The sequence below is a fragment of the Equus quagga genome, chromosome 15 (assembly GCF_021613505.1).
Source record: "Equus quagga isolate Etosha38 chromosome 15, UCLA_HA_Equagga_1.0, whole genome shotgun sequence".
Classification (NCBI taxonomy): Eukaryota; Metazoa; Chordata; class Mammalia; order Perissodactyla; family Equidae; genus Equus; species Equus quagga.
Window position 1 is genome coordinate 21,887,668 of NC_060281.1, and position 17,995 is coordinate 21,905,662.

The 17,995-nt window shown below is 52.5% G+C and overlaps 2 protein-coding genes across 6 annotated transcripts in view; one reads left to right on the top strand and one right to left on the bottom strand.

The window, feature by feature from the left end:
- Window positions 1–743: 743 nt before the first annotated feature.
- DNPH1 (2'-deoxynucleoside 5'-phosphate N-hydrolase 1) lies at window positions 744–6,310 on the top strand. The gene is made up of 4 exons (XM_046639458.1): window positions 744–3,477; window positions 5,538–5,606; window positions 5,769–5,879; window positions 6,060–6,310. Exons 1-4 carry the CDS (start codon window positions 3,294–3,296, stop codon window positions 6,206–6,208), a joined length of 513 nt encoding a protein of 170 aa, XP_046495414.1. The 5' UTR covers window positions 744–3,293; the 3' UTR covers window positions 6,209–6,310.
- Window positions 6,311–6,747: 437 nt separating this feature from the next.
- Window positions 6,748–17,995, bottom strand: part of CUL9 (cullin 9) — a 34,811-nt gene continuing 23,563 nt past the window's right edge. For 3 of the 5 annotated variants that reach the window (XM_046639455.1, XM_046639456.1, XM_046639454.1), the window contains 15 exons: window positions 16,363–16,508; window positions 16,104–16,233; window positions 15,749–15,948; window positions 15,088–15,338; window positions 13,585–13,930; window positions 10,775–10,915; window positions 10,463–10,627; window positions 10,075–10,238; window positions 9,611–9,704; window positions 9,026–9,100; window positions 8,764–8,874; window positions 8,488–8,605; window positions 7,947–8,080; window positions 7,187–7,260; window positions 6,748–7,103 (listed from right to left, as the gene is read on the bottom strand). In XM_046639455.1, the coding sequence (XP_046495411.1) occupies window positions 6,902–7,103; window positions 7,187–7,260; window positions 7,947–8,080; window positions 8,488–8,605; window positions 8,764–8,874; window positions 9,026–9,100; window positions 9,611–9,704; window positions 10,075–10,238; window positions 10,463–10,627; window positions 10,775–10,915; window positions 13,585–13,930; window positions 15,088–15,338; window positions 15,749–15,948; window positions 16,104–16,233; window positions 16,363–16,508 (2,351 nt within the window). In that variant the 3' untranslated portion in view covers window positions 6,748–6,901. Of the gene's footprint in view, window positions 7,104–7,186; window positions 7,261–7,946; window positions 8,081–8,487; window positions 8,606–8,763; window positions 8,875–8,993; window positions 9,101–9,610; window positions 9,705–10,074; window positions 10,239–10,462; window positions 10,628–10,774; window positions 10,916–13,584; window positions 13,931–15,087; window positions 15,339–15,748; window positions 15,949–16,103; window positions 16,234–16,362; window positions 16,509–17,995 lie in introns of those variants that run through there. The other 2 variants (XR_006885279.1, XM_046639457.1) reach the window with 2 other exon arrangements.

The window sequence follows — 17,995 nt, forward strand, 5'->3', positions numbered from 1 at the left end:
AAAAACATTTTTATGAGTGTGTCCCCTGAATGACTGAACAAATGAATCAATCTGGGCACAAGCATCAGTGGCTGCTAATATCAAAAAAGAGCAACATCCAGACATTATGCTCCCCGTGACGGGAGGACACACCAGCGCCTGTGAAGGAGACTGGCCCAAAACTGAACCTGAATCTGATCAAGCCTCTAGATCCAGTTCCAATTAACAGGACAGAGGAACACTTTAAATGACACTATAGGGACAAGGTCGGCAAACTCCAGATTTGGAGTCAGGAAACTCTGCAGTGGGGGACAGAGTATACAAGGGGAGATTAAAATAGACTTAAAAGACACATCGACCAATCACAACATGTAGACATTATGTGGCTCCTGCTTTTAAACAAATAAATTACAAACAAACATTTATAACATTTCTGAGACAACTGGAGATTTGAACACTGATGGAATATTTAATGATGTTTAAAAAAATCTTGTTAAATTTTTTAGCTGTGATAATGGTATTTTGGTTAGTTTTTTTTTTTTAAAGAGAGTATCTTGTAGAGATACACATTAAAATATTTACAAATGAAATGATGTGATTTTGAATTTGCATCAAAATAGTACAAAGAGGAAATCGGATATGGGTACACATGAAACAAGATTGGCCATAAATGGATAATTGTTGAATCTCACTATATTTTTTTACTATTTTCCATACTTTATTTTTGCTTTTTTAAAAAAGTTTTATGAGGTATAATTTACATATCAATAAAATTCACCAGTTTCAAGTGTACAATTTAACAATATTTTGTACATTTATAGGATTGTGCAATCGTCACTACAATCCAGCATTAGAACATTTCCATTACCCCAAAAAGTTTCCTTGGGGCCTCTGTAATCAATTCCCACTCCCACCCAGCCCTCCGCTGGTGTGCTTCCTGTCTCTCTAAATATGCCTTTTCTGCACATTTCATTTAAGTGGAATCATATAGTACGTAGTCTTCTGCTATTGTCTCTACTAGTATATAAGTTTGGTATTTTCCACAGTGAAAACAATTTTCTTGAATTGAACAATGACTTACATTTCTATAGCATTTCGTGGTTTGTAAAATGCTTTCACATACTTTATCTGAATGGCACCACACTCAAACAAAGGGCCTAAGTAAGGCAGGATAACATTTCTTACTAATCTTATAGATGAGGAAACTGAGGCTCCGATGGTTTAAGGACCCCAAGGTCACAGAGCTAGCAAGTACCGAATTAGGACTCAATTCTGGCCTCCAGTCACCTGGTGAGATATTTTCCCCTGTCATGCTGCCTTGCTATACTGCCCACCGCCCTTGTCCCCCCATCCCATCACTTAGTGCCCCATCCCTCCAACTCAGGCCTCTCCGCATGGAGCCGGAGGATCTGAGCTGCAAGCCTCGGCTGGCTCTGCATCCACACCCAGCTAACAGTGGATGTAGAACCAGTCTCAGGGCCTTGTTTCCTATCTGGAGAAAAAGACAGAATCTCTCTTCTACTCTTTCTTCTTCAGCCTGAGGTGGAAAGGGGATTCCAGCCAATCAGAGGTGTGGACCCTAAGGAGATGAAGGCTGGTTTATCTTCTTTAAGACAGAGGCAGAAACAAGGTGTTCTGTGTGTACACGTGCATGTGCATTCCTCAGCAGTGGGGAGAACCAGAGGGAAGGCATGAGCGAGGACAAGGAGGGTGCAGGATCAAGCCAGCCGGCACATGAGGCTTCCTTCCTGAAGGTGCGTGTGTGAGTGTGTGAGCGGGTGCCTGGGGGCACTAGTGCACAGCTCTGTATACACGTTTGCCCCATGGTCTGTATCTTTGCAGCTAGACTATCAGAGGATGGAAATATCCTGAAATCTCTTTGCCTTCTCTTTGTGTCTTTACATTTTTTTAAATGATTATTGTGTCTGCTCTGTAACCCCATTCTTTGGCATTTTATAGTTAACACTCAGGCAGAGCTCAGAAGAAACTACCAATGGCGCCTTCCTCTGGGGAATGGGACTGGGGATCTCAGGACTCACTTCCCACTGCAAACCCTCTTGCTTCATTTGAACTTTTTGTCCTATATTTGTGGTATTTTCATAATAAAATGAGGGGAAAACCATCGTTATTACCAGTAAGCAGCAGTGTTTCCCTGAAGAGCCTGCTTCTGTCAGCCTACTATAAGGCTGAGCGGATTACAAGTGCTGTCAAACGTAACTTCTCATGTAATCCACTCGTTCATTCAACAAATACTTGATGTTTCCTATGTGCCAGGCAGGCACAGCTCTAGAAGCCGGAATACAGCAGTGAACAAAACAGGTACAAATTCCTCCCCTCCTGGGGATCTACATTCTACTGGATGCAGAAAGACATACAACAAAATTAATAAATTACATGGCACATGAGGAGAAAAGGCAAGGCAGGGAAGGCTGGTGGCAGTACTGGGGATGGGAGGATGTCATATTGAGGCGGGTGGTCAGGGAAGGTGACCCGGGAGCAGACTTGGAGGAGGTGAGGGAGTCATCCAGGGAGCTAGGTGGGAGAAAAGGGCTCCAGGGAACAGCAAATGCAAAGGCTCCGAGACAAGAGTGGTGGCCAGCACGCTTCAGGAACAGCCAGGAAAGCAGGGTGACTGCAGAGTAACAGGAGCTGAGGTTGGAGGGGTTGGAGAGTCATCAGATCATGTGGGGCCTGGCGGACCACTGTGGGGTTTTTGAGTCTTACCCCAAATGAGATGGGAGCCACTGGAGAGTTTGAGCAGAGGAGGGTCATGACCTAATATGTGTTCACAGGGTCAGCCTGGCTGCTGCGTGGAAACCAGCCTGTAGCCGGGAAGTGGGGAGCCCTGCGAGGAGATTGTTGAGAGGTGGTGGAGGCTTGGAGGGTGGGGGCAGGGGAGGTGGGGGGTGGGCATCCAACTCTGGAAATAGCTAGAAGGGACAAACGACGAGAGTTGCCGATGGATTGGATGTAGGGTTTGAGAGAAAAAGCAGAGGAGAATGACTCCAAGGTTTTGGGCCGGAGCAGCCTGGAGGATGAGATGGGGAAGACTGGGGGGCGGAGGGGAGCAGAAGTAGGTGACATGGGGAAGACCACGAGCTCCGCCTGAAGAAGTTAAAGTTAAGAAGACGGAGGCGATGGGTTGCCGCACATGGGTGTCGTCAGCGTGTGAATGGTAATGCCATCCTCCGAACTCGTCCCCATCTCACAGGTGTGGACGCTCGGGAACCAGGGCTCTGAGTCCGGGGCGGCCCAGGTCACGTGGCCGCGAGCTGGCGCCCCCTGGCGCGGGAAGGTGGGCGGCGGCGGCGGCGATGGCGGCGACGATGGCCGCAGCGCGCGAGCGCGGGGAGCCGGGCCGCAGGGCCCTGTACTTCTGCGGGAGCATCCGCGGCGGACGCGACGACCGGGCGCTGTACGAGCGGATCGTGTCGCGGCTGCGGCGCTTCGGGACCGTGCTCACCGAGCACGTGGCGGCTCCCGACCTGGGTGTGCACGGTGAGGCCACCGGGGCGCGGGGCGCGCGCTGCGGGGCGGACCGGGGAGGGCTCCGGCCCGGGTCCCTCCACCAAAACTGCACACTCCCCGGCGGCGGCCGCCCGCAACCCTGCCGCGCGCCCCAGCGGCGCGGAGCCCGCCCTCCTGCCCGAGAAAAGGAGCCGCGGCTCAGACTCCGTGTGTCCGAATACGCCAGCGGCTGTGAGCCCGGTCTCCGCTTTCAGTTATTATCTTGACCTGTGGTTCCTTCTTGGAGAACTTTCTTCAGCTCTTTCCAGGGGCGTTTTGTAGGGAGGACCAGCATGGGAGTGGACGGGGCTGCTTCCGTTCCCACCTCACCTGCTGCACCTTCTCCCCAACCTAAGACAAAACTTCTTCTGCTTCCCCCTTTACGTCCGGATATCCGCCCTCTCCTAGACGGACAGACCCCAGTGCTCCGCCCACCACCTGTCCCGCCCTCTGATCAGGCTGTTACTATAGTGTTCTGCTCCTTCTGGCTTCTGGGTCTTTCTAATGCCTGGCTTTGATCTGCTGGTCCGGAATCTCGCTGACTCTTCTAGTTTGAAAATTGTGCCTAGAACTCTTGTATTTCTTCTGCTCAGAAAACCTTAAGTGGGGGGCTGGCCCCGTGGCCGAGTGGTTAAGTTCGCGCGCTCCGCTGCAGGCGGCCCAGTGTTTCGTTGGTTCGAATCCTGGGCGCGGACATGGCACTGCTCATCAGACCACGCTGAGGCAGCGTCCCACATGTCACAACTAGAAGAACCCACAACGAAGAATACACAACTATGTACCGGGGGGCTTTGAGGAGAAAAAGGAAAAAATAAAATCTTTAAAAAAAAAAAAAAGAAAACCTTAAGTGGTTCCTCGTTGCCCGACTCAGGAGCAGATTCAGGATTTGTGGGACCTAATGTAATTCTGGGAGACTTTTTTTTTTTTTTTTGAGGAAGATTAGCCCTGAGCTAACTGCTGCCAATCCTCCTGTTTTTGCTGAGGAAGACTGGCCCTGAGCTAACATCCATGCCCATCTTCCTCTACTTTAGATGTGGGACGCCTGCCACAGCATGGCTTGCCAAGTGGTGCCATGTCCGCACCCGGGATCCAAACCAGCGAAGCCCGGACCGCCAAGAAGCGGAATGTGCGAACTTAAGCTCTGCACCAGCGGCCCAGCCCCGGGGCAGACTTCTTTAAAAAAATGAAATCACGAAACAAAATTGCTAGGGCCTTGGAAAGGGCCTGTGCAAGTGAGGGACCCTGAAGCTTAAGGTTCCTTGGTTTCAGGTCATATCCACCCTTGCCTAATGATTCTCGAACCTTAGTGTGCTCAAATATAATCTGAGGGAGCTTGTTTAAAATGCCGATTCTCTGCGATGAAGACTTAGACTGTATTTTTTAACAAGTTCTCCAGTGATTCTGCTCTGACGCCGGTGGCTGTGAGCCTCAGGTCCCAGTGGGTAACGTTTAATCAGGTAGGGTCACCGAGCTCCTGACCCTTGGACCCCAGCATGCCTCTCCTACCTTAGCTCCCACCGCCTCCTGCTGGTCACGCTCTGCATTCAGGCAGTGGCTCTCCAAGGTCGGCGCGTCTCAGAAGCACCTGGAGAGCTCATGAAGCAGCCAAGACTCAGGTTCTCAGGCGATTCTGCTCCCACCAGAGCTTGAAGCCAGTCTGTTGGGCTCTAGTTGTTCTCCAGCCTTTCCTTGCACGGGCCTCTCTTGCAGCTGCCTGCCCCTTCCCCCACCTGGGATGCTCTCCTCCTTCTCTTCTCCTCTAGTCATCCTGACCCAGTGAGTCAGTCCTTCCCTTCACCTCATCTGCATCACTCATCTGGCCCTAAGCACACATCCCACCTTGCACAGGAGTGAATTTTTCTTGCGGCTGTTCCGCTTCCTCACTCCTTTTCATGGAATCTTAGTGTTGGGCAGGCCCTCGGAGGTCATCTAGTACGTCTCCCTCCCTCCCTGAGCAGGGTGGACATAGGGGTGGCGAGGGCAGGGGAGAGGGGCTGAGTGCTGAGGACAGGGCCGGGGTGTGGCCTTGACCAGCTTTCTTTCCACCACAGGGGAAGAGGTTGCTGGGGGTGACAAGCTCATCCATGAGCGAGACCTGGCCTGGCTGCAGCAGGCTGATGGTGAGTGGCCCTCCCTCCTACCCTCCAGCTCCTCTGGGGTGTTAGATCCCCTGGACGTGCCTGGCCTCCCCACCTAGAAGGGATGCCCTGGAGCTGCCTCCTCACCACACCCAGACTCTGTCATCTCTCCCTCACAAGCGTTCATCTCACCTTTCTTCCCAGTGGTCGTGGCAGAAGTGACCCAGCCATCCTTGGGTGTAGGCTATGAGCTGGGCCGGGCCGTAGCCCTCAATAAGCGAATCCTGTGCCTCTTCCGCCCGCAGTCTGGCCGAGGTGAGCACTCCAAGCCCTGGATGGCCACACCCTCCCTCCCCAGCTTTCTGAGGACCCAGCCCTCAGCGCCTTCTTTGGGGCCTCTGAGTACAGTGCCTACCCGTAAAAAGGGAGGAGGAAGGGAGCGGAAAGGGGGGAGTATGGAAGGGAGGCCCCTTCACCTTCCTCCACCCCTCCTAGTGCTTTCAGCCATGATCCGCGGAGCAGCAGATGGCTTGCGGTTCCAGGTATGGGACTATGAAGAGGGAGAGGTGGAGGTCATGCTGGATCGATACTTTGAGGCTGATCCTTCTGAGGAGGTGGCTGCCTCCCCTGAGCCAATCGCTTGACTTAACCTCACTTCATTAAATTCTTCGAATCCCAGACTCTGCTCTAGTACCATTCCTGCCCCTTAGCCCCAGTACCAAATTAAAAGGTATGTTTAAAATTCACACGTTACATCGGTATGTGTGGCAGGGCGGGGCAGGTCCTCAGTAATAGCCTCTTCCCACCCCACTTCACGTGACGATGGAGAGACCCTTTAAAAGGCTATGGGCCCCCAGGAGGAAGACCCTTCCTAATACCCTCAAGCCCCTGCAGGGACTTTCAAGAGTTTGGAGGAAGGCTGCTCACGGGGGAGAGCCATTCCTCTCTGTCTCCTCTGACACTGGGCTGACTCTGGGGCAAGTGGACAAGCCTGCGCCTGGCCCTCCACCATGTGGACCTGCATTTCCCTTTATCAGCTTGGGGCAGATGGGTCTGCCTTGGGCTTTCTCTGAGGACAGAAGAGTCCAGAGGTCTAAAGAAAACAGTAAAGAATGAGGAGGGCTGGGGTGAGGGGAGTTGAACCTGGCCTTTGGGGAGGCTGCCCAGCCAGCTTCCAGAGAAGTGTGTGAAAAAAAAGACGTTTATTCAGTAAACAGAAGAAGGAGCTGCAGGTGCTGGGAATCGCCTCCCCCCACGATGGTGGGAAGGGGTGAACTCCCCACCCCCGAGGCCCATGACTCCGGGGTGGCCCCAGGTGTTCCCTGCGTCCTGCCCCCTCAGTCATAGGCATCATCATCATCCTCCTCATCACCAAAGAAGAAAGTCTCCCGGTCCAGGTTCTCAGACTCCTCATCATAGGAAAAGCTGTCATTGTCCAGCTCCTCATCAAACTCATCCTGCTGCCACTCAGGGACATCCTCCTCATCGTCCTCCTCCTCTTCCTCCTCCTCCACCTCCAGCCCCGAGGAGCCCTGGGGCCTAGGGAGAGAGAGCCACACTCAGCCCCACAGGAAGCCTGGCATCTCCCACTCCCCGTCCACGCTTCTGCCCAGACTACTCACTGATGGCCAGGCGTGTTGGATCCTTTCGCCTCCCAGGCCTCTGATGATGGACTCTGGAGACCAACCCGGAAATCCTGGCCAGAAGAAGGAGGATGTAGGGAGTAGGAGAGCAGAGGACATGGGGCCTCTGTGACCAGCATTCCTTCACCCACGTTCTTTGAGGGCCTACTAGGTGCCAGGCCCCTGGGAGGAATGCTCCCTCCTCTTCTCCCTCCCTCGCCACAGCACTTCACAAGCCCCCGCCTGTGTGTAATCTAACTCCGAGGTGTCTCCAGGAACACAGGACACGCCCGTGAGCACACCACCCTGCGCTTCAGGAGCCCGCAGTGTATGCTCACGTCCTTCCTGTCCAGGTTACATACTAGTCCCTGAGCTCCCTGAGGGCAGGCTTCATAGGTTAGACTCAGCGTCAGTGTATCAGAGCTAGAAAGAACCTCAGAGATCCCTTACTCCAGTGGATCCCAATTCCCTGGCCCCTATTCCCGGGATTGTGAATCCACCTCTGGGAAATATGTCTGAAAAAGTTACCCAAGTGATCCTGACGAGCAAGCATTTGGCCAAATCTGGGCTAACTCCTTTATTCTGTAGGAAATGCCAGGTGGTTAAGTGGCAGGATCCAACAGCATCCAGCAGGCTGGCCTAGGAGCTGGAACGCACACCCAGGTCTCCAAACATCCCTTCGCCCTTGCTGCCTTTCCTTCTGGACTCCCCCAGGCAGGGGCTGTGCTGGCACAGGAGGTGCAGGGCCGGGGTAGCATACCTGGGCGGAATGCTGCAGGATAGCGAGCAGCCTCTCCTGGATCCGCCGCAGCAGCTCCAGGCCTGTGTTGAGGCAGTCTGCCCGAAGGAGGCGCAGGGACGAGGCCAGGTCTCTGCACCGCAGCAGGGTCTCCTCTGCAGGGGGGCAGGGCACAGGGGCTCCCTCCCTTCTTTCATTCCTTCCACTCCTTCCTTCACCCAACACCTACTGAACATCTACCAAGTTCTACTAACGTCTACCAGGCACAGGTCCAGACAGGCCTTCTCCTGGGGCTCATGTACTAGTGGTGGGGGGCAGATGGCAATGAAATGAAAGGTCAAGGGAAGATCTGCGCCTTGGGCATGTACTGTATACCTTTATAAGGGAATTGTAAAGGCCCGTGGTGATAAGGCTATGAAGAAGCAGGAGGAGTAAGAGGACAGAGTGAGGGTGGGGAACTGGGGGGCGCTGTTTCGTCCACTTGTGTGTCTGTTGGGATGGGCCGCTCAGAGGGGAGAGGTGGGCAGGAAAAAGGACTGACCAGGCGGGGGCCAGGCCTCACCGAGGAGGATCTGCAGGGCATTGGTGTGCAGCTCCAGGTTCTCGGTCTGCTGCTCCACCACGTCCATGTGCTCCGTGTCCTGGTTGTAGAAGCTGTACACGCAGGCATAGGCCAGCACCTAGGGGAGCCCAAGTCAGCCCTGCCCCTGCTGAGGGGCGGGCCTCCCCTCCACCGCTCCCTCCTCATTCCTTCCATTCAGGCAGGTGAGAGGAAAGTGGCCCAGCCCACCAGACCCCCTTGGCACGTCCCTCTCCTCCCTTATCACCCCGCCACCACCTTTCGAGCCTGCTCCAGTCCTCGGCAGGCATCGCTGAGGAAGGTGAAGGATTTGGGTGGGGGCACCTCATGGATGGCAGACACACGGTTCCGCAAGTTCACAGCAAACACCTGTGCAGAGGAAGGTGGGTCAGCACCCGTGCCTGCAGCCCCGCCCCAGCCAGTCAGAACAGCCCCCATCCAGTTCGGGCCTGGGGCCCCTGCCCAGCTGTCTACCCCAGCCCTCTGACCTCATGGACCCAACTGTTTCCTCGCTGCTCACCCGGGCCTGGTGGTGGAAGGTACACCTCTCGTTATAGTCCTGAAACCGCTTCTCCTGGCGGGCTGCTTTGCTTACCTGGTGAGGACACATTGAGAGGGCTGTCGGGTACTTTGCTGGGCAGCACAGGGTTAGTAATCAGACTAGCTACCAGTCAGGGAGGCCTTTGATGCTTCACCCAGATTTCTTCATTTAATCCTCGTAACTCTGTGAGGGGGGGTCACATCCTTACCCCTTTTTACAGATGAGGATGCTGCGGCTTGGACAAGTAAACTGGCCCAAAGCCACACACTAAGCAGAGAAGCGAGGCTCTGACTCAGAGTCCTTGCTCTCCTCCTCTCTGTCCTGGGGCCTCCTGAGAATGCCTAGCCTGCCCCAGCCTTTCTGTAGCCCCCTCAGTGTGAGCAGTCCGATCCTGGGCTGGAGGTCCCTATGCAGACCTCTCATGACAGAACTCTGTAGGTGCAGGTGGCTTCTGTCTTCTCCCCACTGAGCCTCTGTCCCAACAGCTGCTCTGGACACAGAGCCCTCTCTGCCCATCCTGCTGCCCTTGGGCCTCCGCCCTCCTCCCGGGGCCCGGCCACTCACCATGGCAGAGCAGTTGTAATAGTCCTTGTGATTGGGCTTCCAGGACTTGAGGCAGCGCCAGCAGAAGCCATGGTTACATTTGGCACAGGTCATGCTATGGAGGAAGCTAGCTGGTCAGAGGGCTCCTGCCTCTGGCCAGGGCCACACCAGGAATGCCAGGGCCTGGAGGTTCTACTGAAGATGCCCCTGGCCCCTCCCATGCCCTTACTGTCTCCTTAGCCTTACCAATCCCTACGACACGCACCCTTGCTTCTGAATTCCCCCATACGGTATAGACTGAAAAATGGGGAAAGGAACATTAAAACCCAGGAATCACTCTGGAGAGTGCTAAGAGAGGGGTGCCTGAGTAACTGCCCTTGTTTGCTGAGCTTTCCGGCAAGCCCCACTGCCGCTTCCTTACTGCCAGGTCTCCCACCCTCTCCCGTGCCCTCTGACTCCCCGTGCCCATAGCACCCCCTTCTTACTGTAGACACCCCTCGTTCTTCTCGATGGGAGCCTGACAGCTGGGACAGCGCTTGGAGATGAGCTTGGCCAGGTGCTTGCTCTGGGCCTCCACGCTCATGCCGTCGTAGTAGCCGCCATCATCGACCCACTGAGACATGTGGCCACAGCTGGCAGGGTAGTGTGCCTAGAGTAGGAGCGGTGGTAAGGACACAGCTCAGCCCTTACTGAGGGTGGCACTGCTGCTGTGCATGCGAGAGGGAGGGAGGTCACATCTGGAGGACTAGAGGAGGAGGAACAGAGCTCACCTGGGTGGCAGAGGATGAGGACAAGGCAGAGTCTATGTGTGGGAGGCAGGAAGGGGTGTTGAGCAGGGGAGGGGTGTGATTCTGGCTCAGGGTCAGGGCCCACCTCAGGGAAGCTACAGTTGAAGCAGGAGGCCCAGCCACACTTGGAACAGGTGGTCCCACAGCCCAGGCCCTGGCGGCACAGGATGCGGTCACAGCCCTGGGGGTTGGTGCACCAGGTCAGGTTGGAGCAGCTCTCCACATAGCCACGTAGGAGGGCCTTCTCGTACTGTGGGGACGTAGGTGCCATGAGGTGAGGGCCTGGCTCTCCAGGGTGCCACACCTCCAGGCCCCTCAGCACCCCACATGTCAGTCCATTCCCTGGGGCCCACTCCTTTGGCTGTGCACTGGCACTTCTCTCAGAGGGTGGGGCTACCTTGGAGATGACCTCTGGCGAGGAGACGATGGCACGAATGAAGGCTCCGGTAGGCTGGGCAGGGCAGTCGGCAATGGGGCAGGTGCAGTTCAGCACGAGGTTCTGCTCAATTCGAGTTGTCAGATACTCATTCCAGCAAGACTGGGAGGGAAAAGGAGGGGCCGCTCAGGGACAGCGCGGGAGCAGCACAAGAGGACGGTGTCCTGGTAACTAACCCAGTGCCACTCCCCAACAACGTGGAAGGCCAAGACAAGCCTGCTTCTAGATCAACCTCGAAACTGACAGTCATCTTTCTGGCTTCCATAGGTTTTCCTGGGATTGGCCCAAATTACAGTTGTCTTTGAGGATGTGTAGGCCAGGATAGTAGCCTAATTACAATTATTGTTGGGCTGGACATGGAGGGAATGGGTAAAGAGGATCACAAAAAAGGAGAAGAAAGATTCAAGTTCTAAGAAAGAATTAGAGAAGGCAAGAAGCTCAGAGAGAAAGGAGGCCTGGGGAGGTGGGAGGCCTTTTCCCCAGGGGGTGGCTGGCCTGGGACACTGTAGCCTCTCTTCCTCGCTCCACTGGCTCACCTCAGTGCTGTCTTGATGGTCCCATCTCCCCAGACTCAGCCTCTTCTCCACAAAACAAACTTGCCCATTGATCCCCCAAATCCTGATCCATGGCACCAGCGCTCCCCCAGTCACCAGTGTCGGAACCTTCACGTCTCTTGAATGCTTTTCTTGCTCGCGTGTCACCGCCCCACCCTAAACCAGGCCATGATCCCCTGCAGGAGCCTGTCCCAATAACAGTCTTCCTACCGCCATCTCTCCCCACGCAGTCCACTTGGTACATGCACGGTCAGCAGCCTGAGCCTCCTAAAACCCTCCACTAACAACCCCCTTCCTCACTGCCGACTGCCGAGCCTTCCCAAACGATGCATCTAAGCCCCCAGGAGAGTATGCATATCGGTGGCACCAAAGCTCCAGAGTAAATGGGCAGCACCTCACTGGACTATTTTACTCAGAGGAAAGTACTAAACAAAACAAAACAAAACTCTTTTTATAGTGAAACAAGCCCACATAAAATGGGAAGCTGAATGCAAAATTCTTGCATTGTCAATATAAAACATCTTCCCAAAGATGTAAATCAGATCATAGCACTCTCCTGATTAAAACCCAGCATGGCTTCCCATAAATTAAACCGTCTGCCAGTCTCAACCCAATCGGGCCCTTGTCCACCTCCCAAATCTCCTCCTCTTCCACTGTCCCACCACTTTACTGTGCTTTAGCCACTAGGCTCAGCTTCTTTGCACTTGCTGTTCCCTCTGTCTGCAACACTCTTCCCCCGGATATTCACCTCCTCAGACTGGCCTTCCCTGACCTCCCCAATCTAAAGTCCCTGACAATCCCCCTCATCCCACTCTCAGCCTCAGTCACTTCCTATGACATGAGCCCTGTATCTTCTTCCCTACACTCATCATGAGAGTGTGGAGGGCAGGCCCTGGAGTGAGACTGCCAAAATCCAAATCCTGACCTTGGGCAAATTACTTCTCCTCTGAGTGCCTCCATCTGCCATCTGTAAAATGGGGACAGTTAAAATACCTTCCTCAGAGAACTATTATGGGAATTAAGCAAGATAATGTATGTAAAACAGCAGAATGGCCCAGAGGGAGTCCCCCTAAATATCAGCTGTTGTTGTTATTAGCACCCAGGTCATTTCTTGCTTGGATTTTCCCACTCCCTCATATGGCACCCAGTACTATGCAATAATACAGTAAGTCCATGACAAGTATTAGTTGATGAAAAAATGGAAGTATAAAGGAAATAATTAAGAACCTGGATAAAAGGAAGCACAGGCAATTATGTGAGAAGAGTAACTTGAAGCTGAGCAAAAGGGAAGGAGAAAAAGCACACGTACACACGCATGCAAGTGCGCATGTCCCAGATCACCCACCACTGGGAGACGCTGGTGGGAGAGGCAGCTAGAATTCATGGCAACCAGGGCGCTCATCCTGTTAAGCTGATGTGTTTGGGCTTGGCAGCAGTTCTACGAGCTGTGAGGCAGGGAATATGAGACACTCAGCACCCTGGGTCCCCGCGCCTCAGTCCCTCCCCGCATCCTCACTCCCCATCTACAGCCTTCTCTGCTTCAGCCTCACAGCAGCAAGCCCTGATGTCCCATAATTCCCTTCATTTTTGTGTTATTTTCTGGTTTACACCATTTCTTTTTATTTTTGTATTAAATGAGAGCACATGATAAAAGAAGTGATGATGTTCTGAGACAGAGAATTGAATGGTGATAAAGGAACCATAAACTATAGTCATCACCAATTTAATAATACTTCTCATTTACAAAGTATCTTGACGTATATGTTATATATGTGTGTGTACATATATTCTTTCTATCTGTCTGTCTTTCTGTCTATCTATCTATCATCTATCTGTAGTTCCCAAACTTGGCTGAACACTGGAATCACCTGAGGAGTTTTTAACTCTCCAGATGCCTGGGTTTCACCTCCAGAGATTCGGATTTAATTGGTCTGGGGTATAGTTTGAGCCTCAGGATTTTTTGAAAAGCTCCCAATGATTATAACATGCAGCAAAGTTTGAGAACCAGTGATACATATCGCTGGATTCTAACAACCACACTTCAGAGTGTCAAGGCAGGTGGCACCACTTACTGATGACAAAACTAGTTTAAGAGGGACTAAGAGACTTGTCCAACACTGCCCAGGTCAGGAAATGGCAGTGCTGGGGCTGGACTCGAGTTCCCAGGAACTGTGCTGGGCCGGAAAGCCAGGGCAGGAGAAGCCGGCGGAGCCTCACCTTACAGCAGTAGTGCATGCAGCAGAGGGACGGCAAGTCGTCGTCGGGCTCCAGCGTGCTGACACAGACAGGGCAGTGGTCTGGGCGTGTGGGGGCAGCTTGGGCCTGGGGTACACACAGCCCAGCCGCCAGCAGCAGTGGCTCTGGGTTATCACTGTAGCTCTGCAGCAGCTGTTCGGCACCCCAGTGGGAATGAGCCAAAAGGTGCTGAGCCACATCTGGCTCTAGGTTCAGCGTCTCCTGCACCTGCCGCACTGTCTGCTCCATCAACCCTTCTACCTCCTGGGGGCTCATGGTGCGGCCTGCAGGCAGCTGTAGAGATGCCAGGGCAGCCACGGCTTCTGGGCTTGTGGGGAGAGAAGAGGTAGCAGTCAGTCTCCCTGCTCTGCTTATCCAACCTACTAACTGAACCCCACCCTGACCCCAGCTTCCTGCTTGAGCACCCCTGCTCACACTTGCTTAACCAGCCTGAGGATAACCACTCAAACCAACTGTCAGCGCATGGCCCTCCACGTGGGGCTGTGTGTTGCAATAACTGGAGCACTACAGGAATCTAGTGGGCGGTGGGCAGGATGCTAACTGACCCGCAGTGGATGGGACAATCCCACTGTAGGTCTCACCCAAAATGCTACCAATGTGTCTGGTGAGAAACAATAGTCTTACTACTGCAGCCTTACTACCCCAAGTGTGCTCTATGGACCAGCAGCATAAGTATCACAGGGAACTCTACTGAATCAAGATCCCCACATATGGACAAAGAGAACTGATCGGTGGTTGCCAGGGGAAACGGGGGTGGGGGGAGGGCACTAGGGGTGAGGTGCTGTACCTACAACATGACTAATAATGATGTACAACTGTAATTTCACAAGGATGTTAACTTTCATAACCTTAATAAAAAAAAAAAAGATCCCCAGGTGATGTATCTGCACGTGAAAGTTTAAGGAAGATTACTCTAGAGAACTCACTCTACACACAATGCAAATAGCAGGCGGAAAAGTAGTGCGATAACAACTTCTGGTGAACTGGATCTGATGTAAAAAGCTTTACGGGTGCCAGCTACTCAGGGGAATCTCATGGCAAATTCTTCTGTAGAACAGGCTTCCTGAAAACTAGTTTGTATATTTCACCAAAAAGAGTGCACAGTTAGCACTCAGTACACATTTGTGTAACATTCCATATTTGTTTAGAATGAGAGTTGTCTATAAAGAAGCTTACATGTCTGGGTCCCTTGCCTAAGGGTTGGTTCTTGGAGGATGGGGCCAGCAAGGCTCCTGATTGGGAAGGCAATGCTGGGGGCAGGAATGAGGACTAGCAAAGTGGGGGAAATAACAGGGACAGGTAAAATGGGGTGAGACAAAGAAAGAAATGAAGTGTTCTTCCATGAGGAAGCTGAGCTTTGGCACTGCAACCCCTCCCAGGTGACTGCTGCATCTGTCCTGGGGAACCCATCCCTCTCTACTAGTTTGGAGCCCTTGCAGCAGAGGGAAGGAGCTGGGGGCCTACCTAGGCTTGGAGGTCTTGGTGGTCTGGGTGCCACAGAAGGGGACCTCTGCCTGACCCCGGCAGGGCCCCATGGGCTCTGGAGTGGCATACATCAGGATCTGGGGCCGGTCATCACGCCGTTCCACGTAGCCCTGGCCCAGCAGATGCAGGATACAAGAGAGGACATCTGTACTGGTACAGGGCACGCCCCCAGCAACAGCACAGCCCAGGCTTCCAGGGGGATTTGGACCCTTCTGCCAAGCCTCCAGCACCTGGACAGGAAAGAAAACAGGCAGGCCACTTTTTACCTAGAGGAGCCAGCATGCCCGGCTCTGACTATGGATAAGGTACTGACTCTCTCATGCCTCACTTTTCTTATCTGTCAAATGGGGATAATAATAATAATAATATCACCACCTATCTCCTAGGACTGCTGTGTGGATTAAATGACTTAATCATGTAAGCTCTTGGAACAGGGCCTGGCACATGGTAAACACTCATGCCTTGTTTCTCCCTTCTGTCTAACTGCCCTATCGGAAACAGAAAACGCAGATGGGAATGTCACCATACACAGTCTTATACTAAGAGAGTTTATCTTCCCTTGTGATGATCCCTGGCTCCAACGCCCATCCTCTAGCATGACTCCCTCCCCCTGCAACCTCATGAGCCCCTCTCTGCCTACCAGACAAACCAGCTGATCAATGTGGAGGCCCTTTTCTCCATGGGCTTTGAGAATACGGACAAGAAGACAGCTCAAGAGGTTTCTCTTCTGTTCCAGGGTTCGGCCCTCATCCTTCTCTACATTCAGGTACGTCTGGGGAGGTATCAGCCACAGGGCCTCCCCACGGGGTTGGAGCCGAGGCTCACGAAGCCGCAGCACACCTGGAACTCAGTCTCAGTCAGTACCGGAGGAGGGGAAGGAACAGAAGAGTGGGGACGAAGGGGCCCCATTTGCTCATTCCCTACTATACCACACCCCACCCCCGAGAGCCCCACCCCCTAGGAGCAAAGGCTCCATCCTGCCCCCATCGACCTACCCCTGTGTGGAAAGTCCGGACCCTCATGCAGGGTCAAAGGGCCATTTTCAGAGGTGAGGGGCAGAAGGGCCTGAAGCAGCAGCTCTGGGGTGAGGTCAGAACTCTTCAGCAAGGTCTCTACTGACACCTCCTGGTGACGAGAAACAGGGCCAGTCAGGAGTAGATAGTCAAGGGAAAGGAAAATAAGAGGGAGGGAGGATGGAAGGAGGAACAAAGTTCAGGAGAACAGTGACAGAGAGAGACTAAGGAGCTGAATCACCTCCATCTGATTGAAATTCAACAGCAGCCACATCTGCACGGTGGACACATGCAGGGTCTGGTCCCCAAAATGCAGTTCAGCCCGGCCCAGCCACGTCCACTTCAGTCGTCGATGTGGTCCCATGTCCAGGACTGGATGGTTCTGACCTGGGAAAGTGTCAAGCAGAAGGATGGCGACAAAGAGTAGGGAAAACAAGCGGGTTAGGGGTTGAAGCGAATGTGCGCCATTAGTCAAGCTTCGCTCCTGCTAGTCCTTGTGGGGAGGAGGGCCCCAGCATCTACAGACATAGAGGTGCCTTGGTAAGCTTCCAGAGCTCAGCCTCCTCTGTGTCTGCCTCCCTGGCAAGCTGCAAGTATCTGGGAGCCCACCCTGTGCCAGGCAGGCTCCATGGAAGACGCACAAGAGAGAGGAGACCTGGGTTCTGCCCTCATGGAGCTGACAGTTTTAAAGACCAACTAGGCTGGGTCTACTCCTCCTCCCTCCTCTTCTTCCTGCATCTTCCTCCTCCTCCTCTTCCCTCTTTCCCACCTCCTCAGGCAAGGTGAGCCTGGGATGTTTGCTCATACTAGAAAGCAAGGATGCTGTCAAAGGGAGAGTATCAAAAGGAGCCAATATGAGGGGTGCTCTCTAGCCAAAGATGGGGCAATTTGAACATCAAAAAAAATGCCAGCTGTGATGGATTGAAACACATGAAATATTTAAAAATCCATGAGTTTCATAATGATATTTTTTTTAAAAGACCTCATTGGTCATCTTGGAAGGATGCTAGAGAACTAACACATTATTTTGAAAACTGGTTAAAAATAAGGAGGAGAAGGAGGAGGAAAGAATCAAGCCTTTCCTGTATAAACTGTATTTCAGTGTAATCAAAAAGGTGATGAGAGGAAATTTTCCCTTTATAGAGAAAGCATTCCAGCTAATACACGAAGAAGGATTAACAAAACTAGACTACCGCTAGTTCATAACCCCTGATGAAATGACATACCTAAGCAATGATAATGAATGACTCCCTAGTAAAAAGCTGGTGGGAAACTATATATAATGTAGAGATTAGACTGACAACACTGAAATCCACTGACCCATCTTAACATCACAAAGCAAGATGGCTAGAGGTAACAGACCTCCTGGGGGAAGTACACAATACCACCTATCAAGTGATCTTGCCCAAGAAATCAAACCCGAATCTGAATAAGCTTCTACATCTATCAGTTTTCAGGAAATAAAGGAGACAGAGGAACATGCTAGAGGACACCATATGGATACAAAATCCAGAAAAATTCAGCCTGCGGGCCACTCTATTTGGCAAACAACCCAGTTTCCTCCATAAACAACTAGAAAGGGGACAAAAAGGGAGGCAGGAACCTACAAACTAAGAAAACAAAAGATACAACTCAATCAAATGCAGTATGTGGGCTTTGCTGAGATCCTCAATAAATAAAAAAAACTAATTTTAAAAACTCAAGACAATTAAGGAAATATGAACACTGACTGTAGATTTGATATTAGGAACTATTAATTTCTAAAGGGTTGATAGTTGTAGTGTCCTTGCTTTTAAAAAGAGAGTCCTTATCTTTTAAATTTGAGGGCTGGGGAAAGTGGGTGGGGGTATAGATGAAACAAGATTGGCCATGAA

What these genes read in the sequence shown, in the direction of transcription:
- DNPH1 (XM_046639458.1), top strand. Translation starts at nt 3,294, where the DNA reads ATGGCGGCGACGATGGCCGCAGCGCGCGAGCGCGGGGAGCCGGGCCGC. An exon ending in TCCCGACCTGGGTGTGCACG is followed by an intron (nt 3,478 to 5,537) that starts GTGAGGCCACCG and finishes TTTCCACCACAG; the next exon opens with GGGAAGAGGTTGCTGGGGGT. An exon ending in CTGGCTGCAGCAGGCTGATG is followed by an intron (nt 5,607 to 5,768) that starts GTGAGTGGCCCT and finishes CTTTCTTCCCAG; the next exon opens with TGGTCGTGGCAGAAGTGACC.